Source organism: Elephantulus edwardii, unplaced genomic scaffold (genome assembly GCF_000299155.1).
Source record: "Elephantulus edwardii isolate Elephantulus edwardi_28Jun2011 unplaced genomic scaffold, EleEdw1.0 scaffold00140, whole genome shotgun sequence".
NCBI lineage: Eukaryota > Metazoa > Chordata > Mammalia > Macroscelidea > Macroscelididae > Elephantulus > Elephantulus edwardii.
In genome coordinates, this window is record NW_006399890.1 from 4,442,616 (window position 1) to 4,459,371 (window position 16,756).

The 16,756-nt window shown below is 42.8% G+C and overlaps 1 protein-coding gene across 2 annotated transcripts in view; it reads right to left on the bottom strand.

The window, feature by feature from the left end:
• SAMD4A (sterile alpha motif domain containing 4A) overlaps positions 1-16,756 on the bottom strand; it is a 314,011-nt gene that overhangs the window by 117,513 nt on the left and 179,742 nt on the right. For both annotated transcript variants that reach the window (XM_006894345.1, XM_006894344.1), the window contains exon 2: positions 5,048-5,566. In XM_006894345.1, coding sequence (XP_006894407.1) covers positions 5,048-5,566 — 519 coding nt within the window. The remainder of the gene's footprint in view (positions 1-5,047; positions 5,567-16,756) is intronic.

A 16,756-nucleotide genomic window follows, 5' to 3' on the forward strand; every position in this document is an offset into this window, starting at 1 on the left:
GACTTGATGGCACATAACAACAACAACAACAACAACCGGGAATTCTCTTTCCCCACATACCTCCCTCACCTTTTCCAAATCTTTACTCACATCTCACCTTTTCAGTGAGGTTTACTTTGAGCACCCTGTTTACTACTACAACCTCTTTGTTTTCCTTATCTCAAAGGCCAGATAGTTCCTAACACTCTATTTCTTATTAATGTATCACTTATCAAGTTCTAACACTAGGTAACTACTTGTATGTCACACACACACACACACACGTAATTTATATACATTAGACTGAAAGTTCTATTAAGGAAGGCAATTGTACTTCTCCACTGACATGTCTAAGTACCCCAAAGGAGAACTAGGTACACAGTAGGTGTTAAAGAACTATTTTTTTGAGTGAATAAAAGAACAAATCAATAAATTAATAATACACGTATGAGACAATACCAAATCCTAAATCAAATAATTTTCCTAAAGAACATTTCTAGTATACATTTCTTATGTTCTATACCTACATTAGAGACACATGTATTGCCTCACAACCGAGTTTTTGAAGGGATTTCACAAGTGGGTTCACTGACCCTATAGTCACCATTGGGAATGGGCACTCCCAGGCTTACGATATAATGTTTAGTGTCTATGTTGTTGTTAGCTGCCAATGTGTCAATCTTTGGCTTATGCTGACCCCGTGCACAATGGAACCCAACGCTGCCAAGTCTCATGCCATTTCCTTGATAGGTCTCTTTTAAAAAAAACAACAAAACATTGTAATTCTATTCTGACTCCCAGTGACCCTCTAGGACAGAGCAGAAGTGTCCCATAGTGTTTCCAATATTGTAAATCTTTAGGGAAGCAGAATGTTGTTTCTCCCAAGAACAGCTGGTGGTTTCTAACTGCTGACCTTTCAGTTAGGGGCTTCAAGTGTAACTGCTTGGTGCCACGTGTGCTCTTTCTGGGACTCTTCAGGTGTCTTCAGATCCATTCCTTCAAGATACTTTTACCTTCTTTTTCTCATTATCATTTTCTTTCGGAATATTTACTTACTCCCCTTGGCCTCGACTCTGTGTGCAAGCTGAAACCACCATCCTTCGGCTCACAATCTATACTGCTTCCCCGAGTGTCCTCCCTCTTCTCCCTTTCTAAATGTTCTCCTCTGAGTTCATTTCCTTTTAAATAACCTGTTTAAAGGGCTAATAATCAAGAATATCAGTTTATCATCAGTTACCACATGCTTTAAATGATAATCTTTCCAATTGCTTCGTCTGCATCTGAAAGCTGGACGATGAATAAGGAAGACAGAAGAACTGATGCCTTTGGACTGTGATTGACAAAGAAGACTCTTTACTATCACATGGACTTCCAAACAAGAATAAACAAGTTTTCCTTGGAGGAGGGACAGCCAGGGTGCTCCTTAGAAGGATGGTGAAATTTCATCACACATCCTTTGGACATGTTTATCAGGAGGGGCCAGTCCTTGGAAAAAGACATGATGCTGGGAAAGTTGGAGAGCTAGTGAAAGAGGAAGGCTCTCAACAAGATGCATTGACACAGTGAACGGAACAATGGGCCTGGGCAGAGCAGGTATCGTGGGCTGACACTGGATAGGGCAAGGCTCCTATCTGCTGCTCAGAGGGTCACCATGAGTCACAGTTGACTCATAACAACAAGGATAACTCACTTCCCATTTTCTTGGCAAAAGCTTTCCTGATCTTCCACAATACTCTTCCCATCCATTCACAGCACTTACCCAACTGATATTTAATTCTGTATTACAGTGTGTTCTGTGAATTACAGTGAAGTATGTTTTGTGAATTACAGTGAAGTATTGTTTTACTGTCCTTTTCATATAATTTCTGAATTGTTCTGTAAACATTTTTAGAGTCTGGCCAAAAGGAAGGTTTAATTTCAAATTTTCACTGTAAGACTGATTGACAGGTCTTCTCTCTCCAATGACAGGCTCTCTAGAAGAATGGGACGAGCATTTTAAGCTCCCTTACCTTTGCCATGGACCCTCACACAATGTCAGGAACACAGCAGGCATGAAGGAAGTGTCTGCGGGCCGTTGAATGATTGGAAACCCACACAAGAAACAAACCCCCAAATGCAAAGGCATGTGCATGGTTGAAAAGGCAAAGTAAAAAACAAAAAACTATAAAAGAGATGCATTTTTGGTCACTTTGTATTAATTATCATTAATCTGGCCAACAATGTGAAAACATACAGCATGAAAATTCATCTCAATGCTTCATTTACAGTCATATAATTTTCTGCATTACCCTGAAATGCAGTTTCTTGGTTTAGTATAATAATTCCTGAGGCTTTTAATCTAGCCCATATTCTATTGTAGTCAAATGGGCCAAAGCCAGGGCATACTCAAGCCTATCCCCCGAACCAGACCACTCTGCATGCCCTGGGCTCACGGTAAGGTGCCCACATCACTGCCTTTTGTTAATACAGATTGAAGATTGGAAGAACTAAAAATGAGGACACAGAACCTGCAGGTCAGAAATTGCACTCTGTTCCCCAGTTTTTCTCATTGATTCATTTAACAGGTGCACATGGAGTACTTACTGTTGCCTGCCCTGTCCTGCACTGGGCATTTACATACACAATCTCATTTGCTCTTACCACAACCCTTCAAGCAGCTATCATGAATGTTCCATTTTACAAACAGAGACCTCGCTCAGAAAGGTTAAATAACTCAGTCACATTATAGTTTGGAAATTGCAGGTTGGGACAGTGCTGATGCCAAAGTTCTTGTTCCTTCCACATGTCAGGCTGCCTCTGGTGTCTCAGAATTTGTTAGAGGCACAAGAGAATACATGACTCAAACACGTGTAGCTTGTACAAACACAATTTAACTACAAGAGATGATGTGGAGAAGTCAGATTGGACATTGACCTTTGATGGTGGTTGTCAGTAGGTGCAACCTTTGGTTAGAGAGCTATTAATGAATTATAGATATTATTGACTTATTGATATTATTGTCCTTTGGTTAGAGAGATGGCCAGGTGGTCAAAACAACTTTCTGGAAGGAAGAGCTAAGCTCTTGTATCTTCTTTTCTCTAAATGATGGCTCCCACCCATTTCTTCTTCGAGAAAAAGGCAATCTAGTCATCTTATTAGACCTCCAAGTCCTTTTCAACTTGAGCACTGGATAAAGGCTCAAAGGTCTGGGAGGTGACAACAGTTTCTATTTCCTCCCTCCAGGGCCTGGGAGGCCATGGTGAAAACTGAAAGTGCCTTCTGACCACAATTTGAGGACCAGCTGCAATGTCATCATCTTGTCAAGACCTGATCCTGAAGGCTCAGATCTGTGTCGATGAAAATGTGATGAAATGAGACTAATTTCAAAACAAGTGGCATAAAATTTGCCCTTTTAAAACTGAGAGAAGATCAAATTTTTGACACAACAGGCAGCAGGCAGCCCAGGGTGTGCAGTTCTCCCAGCTGTCAAAGAATTTCCCTTTCTCTCTCTTGCCCACCCCTTAGCCCCTTGCTGTGGAGGGACAACTCACTGCTGACTCCCCAGCAGGTTTTTTAGGAGACTTCCCAGCAAAGAGTTTAGTAAACAATTACTAGACTGCCAACCTGAGAAACCTGGCCCCAGAGGCTCTGCCTTCCAGCCTGCATATGCCTACTCTATCAGACCCAGCCATCACTCACCAACACACAGTGGGCTGGTGAAACAATTCCCAGCGGGATTACTAATATACAAAGACAGACCCGCCACAAGACCTTCGTACATAATAAACTAACAATGATCACTTCATTCCCCAAATGTGGAAATTACCAGCGGTGAAACATAAGAGTATAAAAGGAATAGAAAACCTTCATGCTGTAGCAATACCAACATCCTATTTTAAGCAGTTCTATGATTTTGCCACTAATTTTAAGTGCTACCGTGACTATGCTGCTAAAAGGCTGCTTCTATTAAGGTAGGAAGAGTTCAACACTGCTCCATATTCGAGGAAGTCATGTAAAAAAGTCCCTTAGCCAGCAGGTCTAAGAGAAGGCAGACCAGGAAGTTGGCCATGTGAATTATTAATATGTGCATTATTATGTAATTGGGGGTCCTGAATGTTCACAGCCCTGAGAGTCTTACCATGACCAGTCAGCAAGTAATCTTAGCACACTATGTGTCCATGGACACATGAGCATTAGCGTCAAGGAGGCCCACGTCATAGGGCCGCTCTCTCACATTGCAGCTTTATATACTATGCACTCGTGGTAGGTTTGTCTCTTTGCTCCGCCTAACTGGGGCACACAGGGAGGAGTCCTGGCCCTACACCCAGCTGTAAGCAGGAAACTTGGCTTTAGTGGTCCAAAGGGCAGAGAGCTGCCCACCTCTGCAAAGCCACTTCTGACCTGCTTCTCCTTAGGGGTTAAGACTGAGCAGGGGGAGCCCAGGCCACAGCACAGAGCAGCATTCTCAGTTAGCAAACCCGCTTCCCCACTCAGGAGTAGAGTTCTGGACAACAGCGGACTCAAACCAGGAAGTGCAAGGGGGAGGAACATTCCAGGGTGAAATGAAAAACCAAAAACCAGGGGGTGGATAAAAAAAAGGCAGGAGGGGAAAAAAATAGAAAAAGAAAACAAAATGCTCAAAGCCCACGTGGCTGGCTGGTTAACCATGGGTTAGAATCAGGTTTGGAGAATCACATGGTAACTGGGTGTCTTTGGTAAAGCCACAAATCCCGGGATGGAAGACATGGGGGTGAAAGGCATTTCCCATTTCCGGAAACAGGAAGTTTCCTTCTTTCACCATTTAGTCTCTCTCACTCTCACTCTCTCTCTTTTTGTTTGTTGGTTTCTGTTCTGTTTGTAACCAAACTGGAACCATCGACCATTTTTACCTGCCCTGTATTTTCATCTTTCCAGAATCAAGGCAGTAACAAAGATGGGGTCCTTAAAATCTTTTCCCTATAGCCAATTCCAAAAAGCCCGTCTCTCCCAGGGTTACAGAGTGCTCAGAGCAGGACATCTGCAGTGGGACATGCCACACACAGCAAGTCGCTCAAACCAGGCTGCGGGCAAGGGCCTCCAGGGGACTTACTTGTACTTGTGCTGGTTCCAATCGTATTGATCGTGGTGGGGACAGATGAAGAGGAGTAGAGTGGCACGTGGCCATTCTCACACCCCAGGCTTTTGTCCTGCCAGCTGGAGGCGTTGATGCAAATCCCAGAATCCCGAGAGTTCTGCCACCCGTTGAGCTTGTCATCGGAGTTCTGTCTTTGGTGATAGTAGTGTGTTTGCCCATAATCCACAGAGTCCGAGCGGCCTCGGTTCTGGCCACTGAAGCTGGTCGACGTGCGGTCCTCCAAGTGGTTCAGCCACATGGCCAAAGCACTGCGGTCTTCCAACGACGTGGCCGGATGGATCAACGCATAGGACAGCAACTGCCTGCTTTCCTCGATGTGCTGGTTGTGTTCAATAGAGTGAGCCAGGATTTTGGGCAGCAGTTTCATATACTCTACTTTTGCGTCGAGATTTCCTGGCTTCAGCAAAGGCAGGTGAGTTAACAGGAGGGAAATCACTTTATCCTTGGATTCCTGTTGCCATTGGTTAATGATTCCTGAAAAGGAAAATATACAGGGCAAATAAGCAAACACACTCACTTTGACACTAAACATCACAGGGTAAGGAGAATTCCTGGGGGATTAGCCTCAATCTATATCCTTAGTCTATACATTTCCTCAGCCAAGTTCAATAAACGACATCAGATTGTTGGGGGGAGCAGTGCCTTGAAATGACATGCACTGCGAATGTTCTGAGATGTTTGTGCAATCTCATTTTCATTAATGTCTCTAAAAAGGCAATTACTACTTGGTACAGCCAAAAGAATTTGCAGTCCCACTTTCTAAGACAAATCTAGCACAGGCTTGGACAGGGATCTGAGGAAAAAGGAAATATCCAGGAAAGCTAGTATAACCAAGAGTCCGTATATCTAAATTGTTCAGTGAAGTTGCTTCTTCTACCCCAGACATCTCTGGAAAGTTGTTCAAATGCTGGCAAAGTTTCATGGGTGGATAAATAAACCAGGGAGGGGGGTAGATACTGCTCTCACCTCCTAATAGTATACCTGTCCCTTTCACCTGACTCAGAGGATATACATCGGCTCAAAGCTAATGAGCAATGAAGCTAAGACTTGGCTCCCAGGACACCTCTGCAAACAAATGTTAAGTGGGCTGTTTTTACACAAAGATCCATTTTTAATACACAAATATCCCTTTCCTATTCCCTCCTACTCAAAGCACAAGTTTGCTGCTTTAAGTAAACATGTGCAAACAAACATAGTAGCAGCATCGATTGGTATTTGGGAAGTAGCTGGTTCTGTAAGGTGATGATAGTCACAGGAGTTGAGGCCACAGGAAGACAAGCTCTCTTCTAGGAAAGTCATTTCTGAAACCAAGAGACCTCAACTCTGGCTAGTGTGCACAGCTGGCTTGTATGAAGTATTTACAGGACTGGAAATGGCTTCACACTTCACACTTCTAGCCGAGCATAAACATATCAACTAAATCCAGTGATCGTTATAAGCTACAAAGATATATTTATATAATTATATTACTCATATTATAAGCTACAAAGGTATCTCATGACCACAGGACACATTCAAAGAAAAGGATCAGATGAGGAAGGAATGGAATACAAGGAAAGAAAGAGGTCTTGGAATTGGGTAAATTCAGATCTGCCACATAATTTATGGTGAACTTTAGTAAACTGTTCAATCTCTCTGAGCGCAAACGTCTCATCAGTCAGGACTGGTACAAATTAGCATCTGCCCTGCACTCTGCTATGGGATTAAATGAGGTAATGACTCAAAAGGACCAATCAAGTACTTGGCAGCGGAATGAATTCCTTCTACCTGTCTGTCTTCGCATCGGTCAGGCCTTAATTAGAGTGATCTGCCTTTTAGTTACTAAATTAAAAAAAAAAAAAAAAGAGTCAAAGGGTCAAATAATTACTCTAAAGCAAAGACGAGAGGATAGCGGGGCAGGGGAACCAGATTACTGGAAACCAAACATACAGAATGGAATTAATGAGAGTGTGTACATTAATTGTTAAAGGGGAACTTAATTTGCTATGCAAGCTCTCATCAAAACCACAAATATTATTTTTTAAAATAATAAAAGAGAGAATCTATAAAAGTCACTGAAAAGAATCAAGGGATTGGAAAAGAGCAATAAAACCAAAGTATTAAAGAAAATAAAAGATGAAAGGCTTATTGAGTTTATACTGAGAGTAATATGAGAAGACACTTAGTTCTCCTCAAGTGGGAATTTCACGAAGATATCCTGACCCATCAACTATTTGAAGACTAAGTTTTCAAATTAAACATGAGATACTAATATTGAATCAAACTGATTTTTTTTAAAAAAAAGAGTCACCAAGGAAATCTCTGGACTCTCACTGTCCTGGAGGTTTGAATAATAGAGCTAGATGGTGTAGGACATTGCTGTCAGAAACCCAACAGGAGCTATGTGTGGAATAGAAAACCCTGGTGCTCTAGATCATAAGGGGGTGGGCTGCTTCCCCAAAGGTGACACCTTTCTGATAGGCTGAATCCAGCAGTGGCTCTTGGCAGAAAGACAGGCAATCTCCTCTTGTATGACTTGCAGCCTCAGAAATACAAGGGTCATTTGGCTTATTCTGATTCAACCGTGATGCGTTTGAGCTATTATGTATAAAATAATATTTTCTAGCTGTATTTTAGATTATTTTCTGGCATTACTATAAACGGAAAACTATGAAATTAATTTTAATATCATTTCTTTCACCCAATATATCTGAAACATTATCATTTCAACATGTAACTAATATAAATTCTCGAGATACTTCATAATCTTTTTAATAGTAACTCTTTAAAATACAGGGTGTATCATTACCTTGCCTTTTCAGGTCCCCACACATCCTTCCCATTTCCTTCACCCTCTCCCTACACTCACCAATTGTGCAACCCTGTGCTTTTGCCCCTGGCCCATCCTCACTCCTCTGCTCCAGCCCTTTTGGATTCCCACGCACATTTTATAGTTAACTTTCTATTTTTACAATAATGGTAATGATGGGAAAGGTCCAGTGGGGATTAATTTTATAAAATATAATGCATGAGAATGACTGAAATACAATGTGAATGAAGAATAATGTGAAACATAATGTATATCAACTTAGTAAGCAAACCAATATAACATTTAAAAGCTACTATATAAAAAATATCGTATGTATGTTACCACCTACGGCACATCTTAGATTATCCATTGTTGGGATTCTTGGAATTCTCAGAAGCCACATGTGGCTGGTGGCTACTGAACTGGACAGCATGGGCGGGAGACAGTCATGCTGGGGATGGCTGGCAGCAGGGCACAGATGGCCTTGTGGGTCCCTCCCAGCTCTCTGGCTCTATATTTAACTAATGCCACCTGACACAAGACTACTTTTATGGCTTACATTCTACAATGCCTCCCTTTAAAGGAGTGCTGGTAGATGAAGAAAGCACTAATTCTAACTCCCATTTTCAGCAAACACGAGGCAGGTTTTATATTAGTATTCTGTTTGCAATGAAGAGAACAATCTATGCATTATACCTCAACATCTAAAGAGGTACTGGGAAGACACGAAAGGGGTGGAGAAGATAAACCAGTGTCATCAGTCAATACTGGTGAGGTGCAAGTATGTTTCACCTTCTAAAATGTACATTTTAAAAGAAAACCTGAAACAATAGTTAGTGAAACTCTACAAGCCTAATAAACTCCCTGGCTTACAGCTCCACTTCTCCACAGAATACCAGTCGTCCCCACCCCACCCCACCCCCTCAAAAAAAAATCAAAAGCAAAACCAAATCGTGACTAGAACTCAGAATGCAAATGAAATCTGTTATCTCCATGTTATTGCACTCCTGCCAGGGATTAACCTGAGAAAGGACAAACATGGGGGGGGGGGGTGAGAGGGCTCTGGTTCTGGCCTCTCCCAAGGATGAAATAATTTTTTCTCTGTCCTTCAGTCAAGGCGTAGAAGGCTATGTATGGTGTAGTCAGGAAGACAACTATGGCTTTTGTTTCATCCCATTGGGAACACAGAAAAATGATTGCCTTCTTTGGGCTAAACACACCTACTAGATCAAACTATTTCTGCTCTTGCTAAGGCTGCCACTGCTGACAGCTAACAGCTATCCAATGCTTCCGTGTGCCAGACATTCTTCTAAGCACTGTGCTTTTAATTACACATTGAGTCTTCACAAGAAGCTTATGAGGTGTTACCAATTTTATTTTATAGATAGGGACAAAGAGGTATAGAGAGGTGAAATATTTGGCCCAAGGTCTTCTGGCAGGTTTGGTGGCAGCAAAGAGATAAGCAAAATGGCATAAAGAAAAACAACAGTAAAAATACACAGCAGAGCTTACCCATCAACTAAATATAGTACTAGAGGATATAGATCAGCAGATGGGCTGGTTGGTCATGGAAGCAAATAAAACAGGAATTATAGACACAAAGCAGGTAATGATTACTTTGGTTTTTACATGCCAACAATTTTTATTTTCCCATACCCTTCTCTTCACAAGATGGAAACTAATTCCCTTCCCCGATGTAGACGGGACTTGGTGAGTCACTTCTAGCAAAGATTATGTAGCAAAGATTATGTAGCAAAGATTATGTATTAGAAGCGAGTGTGTTTCTTTAGGTTGTAGGTTATAAAAGGCACTGCTACTTCCACTTTGCTTTTGGATTTCTGCCTCTTGAGGAACCATGTGCTCTGGTCTGAGGATCCTCAAACAGTCCTATCAAGAGGTCCTTGTAGTAAGGAACTGAGGCCTCCTGCCACCAGCCAGCACCACCCATATTTCTGATCCACTGAAATGGTATGTTTATTATTGTTCTGAGCTGCTAAGCTTTTAGGGTGTTACGCAGCCAAAGATGAGGAGTATGCCAACCAAAATGCCTCTCCAAAGGCATAAAAGTTTTAGCCATTTGACTTTGAGAAGTTCAGCCCTTCATTCTGAGGTGGGAGCATGAAACTCCTCCAGCTGTTAGACATGCACCTCACTTGGTTCCTTCCTTAGCCTGATCATGTGCTCCCCAAACAACTTTCAGTCTATGATTTGGCTCCCCTGGTGCACTGATCAAACAGACATGAGGTATTTCCAGATGCTGTGACAATAATTTTTCAGGGAAACTTAATAAGTAGTTTCTGATTGTGATTTGGCTGCCTGTGGAGACCGGCCTACAGGGAGAATGTGAACTGATTGTGGGGACCTGGGGTACATCTAGTCCAATTGATGAGAGGTTTGTCACAGTAATAAGGCAGTGTGGGGGGATCTGCTTTCTACTTAGCATGAGTCAATTTTTCAAGGTAAGCAGCTCTAAGCCACAGTCTCTGCCTCCAAACAGAAGCCAGATCTTAAATACGGGGACTCAGTGCAGCCTGACCACTGCTCACTGCCTTTCTTTGTGAAGTCCAGGCCAACACCAGAGTCTAAAGAACCTTTGCTGAGACGTACTTTCAACAGATTGTCCTCACTTGAAAAGGCGTGAATTCCCAGGATCTTCAACGAACGGATCACTTCTATGCCACAATTTCTACCTTTACCCATCCTGATGCCATCAATTTAGGAGATGTCCTGGGAAACTAAGTAAAGTGCAAGAACAGCAAGGTTGGACAATGTCAACTAAGCTTGATTTTTTTGGTCAAACTATCAGAATAAAGTTTGTCAGATCTTCCATGTGAATAAAAGACAATGAAGCGTAATTCAGAAAGCAATAGCACTGTAGTAGTTTAAAAGAAAAAAAAAAGAAGGTTCAAAAGAACTATAATTCTAAACCCTGAGGATTAGGAAACTATCCCAATGATTTTTTGAGTGACAGAGTGTGTTTAAACACCAAGTTTGGCATTATTACGACACAATGGTATGTCAGTGTTTAAGGGCTCCAGTTGTTAATAAATTACCCTTAAATTGTTATTTTATTATACCCTTGTTTTCAGTTTAATAACATTTACTATAAAAGGGTTTCTCACAAGTGCATTTAGGCAATTTGCTCATGCAAGAAATGCCTGGGAATTAAGGGCATACATACGGGAGGTGGTGGTTAAACTCACGTGCTAAGCGGCAAGAATATCAGTGGGTCTTAGATGGTCAAATGCTCCTTGGAAGAATTTATATAATAAGAGAAATCCTAAGCAAATCATGTCTCCTAAAGACTTCTAAATTTAGTGCAACTCTGTACAAGTCAGTGACAGCCAGTGGTAACACGACATACCAAAATCTGACAACAGGAAATAAATTTGGTTGCGATGCCAGCTAACGTATTGTTGCTGGGTGGCAATGAATCGACACGGACTCGTGACGATCTTACTGCACAAAGTGATCAGGTTTCGTAGGCTGTAATCTTTACGGGAGCCGACAGCCAAGCTTTTTTTGTCCTGGGAAGCAATCAGACAGCTCGCAGCCAAACAATAATAGTGCCATCAGAGTGCCTTTCAGATAATGGGGGGGAAACCCCACCAAAGACACAACCCACAACTAAATCTCATTCCCCTCGGGTCAGAATCAACTCACAGCTGACCCTCCCGTGATTTTCAGAAGCTGTAAATCGTACAGGAGGAAACTGCCCATCTTTTTCCTGCAGAGCCATTAGTGGATTTGAACCAGCAGAGAGGCACCACCTTGAGGAAGCAGCACATCCAATGGGCTAGGAGCTCTCCTTCAGCTAACATTGTTGCTCGCTGCCGCTGAGGCAGAACCAACTCAGAGTTTATCCTCCCGCAGGTTTTCCGAGGCTGGAAATCGCACATCACAAGCGTGCCAGAGATGAGAAGGACATTACAGGATAGGATAGGTGCAGGTCTACTGTTCACAGAATCACTATTCATACTCGACTCAACAACATCTAATAACAAAACAACTCACTCTGAACCTATTTCCAAAAGGAACCAAGTCCCTAGAAAGAGAGATGGTGCTGGGGAAAGACAGAGGTCAGGGAAAGGGAGGGGCGCCCTCGAGGAGAAGGTCATGAGGATGGAGCAGGAGAAGGGAAGGTGCAGATCTGTGTCACAAGGTCAACTTGATGGCTTTGAACAGCAACACTGCCTCAGAGAAGCCGGCCCGTTCTTCTTGCAAGGGGCAGGTGGTGGAGTTAAATCACCTGCCTTTGGGTTGGCAGGTCAATTTCCTACTTATGAGGCCACCAGAGCGCTTCAGACACCCAAACTGCCAAAATGGGGCCACCTTGGGGTCAGCAACGTAACCCCCTACAGACTATGCCACCAGAACACCTTTTCCGCTGGCACGACACCGAAAATACCTATATGGCAAACCGTGGAGTACATGTTTTGGTTCCTGCACGTGCCCACCACCTCCTGAAGGACCCTCTCAGCTAGAAGAGAAAAAAAAATTCCTCATCACTCGGTGAAGGGAGGCAAATGATGCTGCTTAGGCAGTTCCCAGAATCAGCTATGCTGAGGGACCCAGACAATCTGGAGTTACTGAGTCCTTGAGCTGCATGTAGTAGTTTGAGTGGATACAAAGGATTGATAAAACATTCAATATGGCCCCACTGATTCTCACATGTGGGTATCTGTTATTTTTTATGTAGTCTCTTCTGATAGTGAATTTGATACTGGAGGCTAGGTCTTAAAAGGCCCTGCAGCTTCCACTTTGTCCTCGTGGATCACTAGCTCTGGGACTAGCCAGACACATAATATTACGAGGACACTCGGGCAACCCTGGGAGGGGCCCAGGTAGGGACAAATTGTGGCTTCCTCTCAACACCCGGCACCAATATGCCACTTGGCACCAATATGCCACCCGGCACCAATATGCCACCCGGCACCAATATGCCACCCGGCACCAATATGCCAGTCATGTGAATGAACCATTTAGAAATGGACTCTCCAGCCCTAGTCAACATTTTGATTGAAACCTCATGACAGACTTTGAGTTAAGAATTTTTTTGAGTAAGAAACTTCTGACCCTGGGAGATAAGTGTTTCTTTAAAGATACTAAAAGTTTTGAAGTCATTTGTTATACTTTAACGGTTAACTAATATAAGAAGTTTCATATTATTAAGTGAAAATCACTATTGTCCCTTGTACTCTATAGAAAGGCAAGAGTCAAATAATATATTGCAGGACCACTATGGCTTTCTTTTAGACAAGGAAGGTCGGTAAGTGCTGGTCGATCACTGGTACCTCGCCACTCCCACAGGAGAAGAATTCTGGCTCCAGAAGACCCCTATCAACACCTTCCTGTCACTTTAGAGTAGCCTGCTTATCTCTTCGATGTGGGCTTTCCTTCCATCTGTGGTAACTTTCTACTCAGATACTGACATGGCCCGGTGCTTCAGGAGGGTTCCTGTGCTTCTGATGGATGCAGGACAGCTGACTGTGAACCAGTTCTGAGATCATAGTCAAGAGCTAGGTTATCAGTAACATTCCTCTTCAGGCCTATGACCTTTTCCTAGCTATGACCATCTCTCTCTCTTTTTTTTTAAATTGATTATCCCTTAACTGTCTGAAGTTAGTAATTTCCAGAGTGCATATAAACAGATCAAAACCTCCAACAACTGACCTCAGTCCTGACCTCTGCGCTATCAGTCTTTGAGGATGCTCCCCTTTGCACTTCCAGGCCCTCGAACTCCAGACTCACATGTCTAACGGCCTTCATGGTCTTTCCACTCGGCTGCCCCACAAGTATCTAGAATTCAGCCTATCTACACTGGACCTTCTGCTTGCACTTATTCTGAATATGTTCCTTCTATCCTCTTCCTGATTTCAGCAAATGGCTTCTCCATCTTTTCAGAGTCATCCTTGATTTCTCTCACTTATATGTGAAAGGTTCAGCAAATCTTTCGTCTTCAACGTACACTCTACTTCCAATCATGCTTCCACATCCCATCCACTCCCTAATAGTCTATTATCAGCAAAACAACCAGAACTATCCATGTCACTACTCAGCTCAAATACTCCAATGGTTTTTACCTCACTTTCTGAAAAACCAAAGCCCTTACAACAGCCTGTTAGTTCCTCTACAGACTAGTACCTAATTCCTCTGCTGTTGTCTCATTCATTTCAGCCCATCTCAACTTCCTTCAGCAGGTCAGCTGTGAGCCTGCAACAGTTACGATTTCCTTTACCGAGAACCTTTCTCCTCCAGACTTCACATCTCTCCTCAGTTTTCCTCTCTGCTTAAATGCTACCTTCTTGGTAAGGGTTTCTCTAACCTCCATACTTGTTCACATTACACCACCCACCCCCCTGCTGAATTTTTCTCCACAGCACTTACAGCACGTGATTTTCTGCAGACTATACTCACTTTCTTTTTTTCCCCGTACAAGGCAGGCTCCTTGGGGGTAGTGATGGTGTCTCCACTTTTCCATGCATTAGCCTTTCTTACTAACCACATTTTAAAATGGTTTTATCATACTGTCCCCAGGCATTCTGTTTGGTGGTGTCTGATTACACTGGACTTCAGGATTTCTTACAAACATTAGGCACTTCCTAGAAATTTCCTTTAAATGAAGTCTGACAGATTGGATGACCTATAAACAGTAGTAGAGGGACCAAGTGTGACACAAAAACCTCTCAGCCACCACCTTCTCTCTTGACTCGGCAGTATTTGGATTATTTTTAGCTTGAAAGGGAAATAAAAACAGGAACACATCAAAGAGGAAAATGCAAAGAGGAGCTCAATTTTCAAAACCTTTTTTACATCCCCATCTTCTGAATATTCTGCTTAAGGTGGGAAGTCTTCCCATGTACTAGAAAATACAAGTGTAATGAGTGTTTCCCCAGATTATTACTGACATCATTAAGGCAATTGTTATGATAAAGATTAGCGGGTCGAGACAGCTAAGTGCAATGTATTTACTATGACTCTTGCAAACATCTATTGAAGAAAGAAAAGGAAATCACTGCTAACAGTGACATGATAAGATTGTTGTGTGTCCAAATTCTTTTGGCCACAAGTGATCATGTTCAAATAAAATCTCAGCAGGATGGGCCCCCAAGAATCACATATTGGAGGGAGTGAGGGAGGAAGTTATCTTCCTCTTAAGAAACATACGACAAAATCTTTGCAGAATACTCACCAGCTTTTTCCTGCTAACACTCCGTCCAAGGAGAGGAGGTAAGTGTTGTAGAGCCAGGAATTTTTTCCACTTACTAATCTTCAGCGCCACCATTACACTCCTACTTCATCACTGCCCAAACCATGCACGCCACAAAATGCCTCTCCAATGGTATTTTAGAATAATGAATTCACAGTGCTCATGCCAACTCCCCAAGGAAGAAAAACATTCTCAGCGCCACTGTGCTTGGATTCAAGTGCTGTTCCATGAGAAGCACTGGGAATGAGAGCCCCTATAAAAGTGTTCCATGGCCCAGCCAGTCTAATTGCAATAATATTTATAACTCCAAGACTAAACTCCTAAGCAATGTCCAGAAAATCAGCAGAGTAGTCCCTGGGAGGAATGTAAACAGGTCAGTCACAAAAGAATACCTGAATTGTTGTTCTTGTTAGGTGCAGTCGAGGTGAGCATGATGCATGGCAACCCTATGAACAGAAGATCTGAACCGTGTTCTATCCTGCACCATCCTCACACTTCCTGACACACAAGAGCCCACTGTGACAGTCACCGCATCAATCCACCTGGTCAAGAGTCTTCCTCTCCTTCAATGACCCTCCACCCTTCCTAGCATCATGTCCTTCTCTGAGGAATAGCCCCTCCTCATAACATGCCCAATGTGAGGCGAAGCCTTGTCATTTGGCCTCCAAAGAGCACTCCAGCTGCACCCTCCCCAAGATATATTTATTTGTTTTATTGGCAGTTTATGGGATGTTCAGTGCTCTTCTCCAACACCACAGCTCAAAGGCATCAATTCTTCTGTCATCCTTATTAATTGTCCAGCTCTCAGATGCATAGCAAGTGATCAGAAAGACCATGGCCTGAACCAGACACACCTGAGACCTCAAACTGTTTTTACTCAGCCATAAAGAGAAATGAAGTCTTGAGAATATGCTATGCCATTCATCAACTGTGAAAGCATCATGCTGAGTAAAGTCAGTCACCAAAGAACAAATATTGTTCCATCTCACTTCCACAAAACAGACAAATATACAGAAACCAAGCTTTATTAGTGTCAACCAAGGACGACAAATCTGCTGTCAAAGACCTCTTCAAAATGCTAAGAACGGGGTGTTGGTTTAGACTAAGATGTGTCTGATCCAAGCCATGGTATTCTCAATTGCTTCTTAAGAATCTGAAAGTTCAACAATGAATAAGGATGACAGAAGAAGAATCAATGCCTTTGAATTGTGGTGAAGAGAGCTGGACTACTGGAAGCAAATCTATAATGGAGGAAGTGCAACAAGAGTGCTCCTTAGAGACAAGGATCCTGAAACTTCATCTCATTTACTATAGCATACTTTCAGAAGGAAGGGGCCAGTCCTTGGAAAGAAACATTATACTGGGAAAGTTAGAGAGAAGATAACCCTCAAGGCTGACAGAGTGACTCTAACAAAGGCTTGAACGTGATGCAGACTGTGAGAAGGGCACAGGCCAGGGCAAGGTTCTGAGCCACTGTTCACAGCACCACTGTGTCATGCCTAGGAGCTAAGCTGTCAGGGAAGGAGGAAGGGGAGAGCTGCTGCTGCTGAGAAACTCCTGGATTTATAACAAGGGTGGCGGAATGATCTGGAAAAGGACAGTGAAAATAGTTGTACAATATGAAAAATATGGCCAGACCGGGCGAGGCCGCCAGCCGGGGGAACGC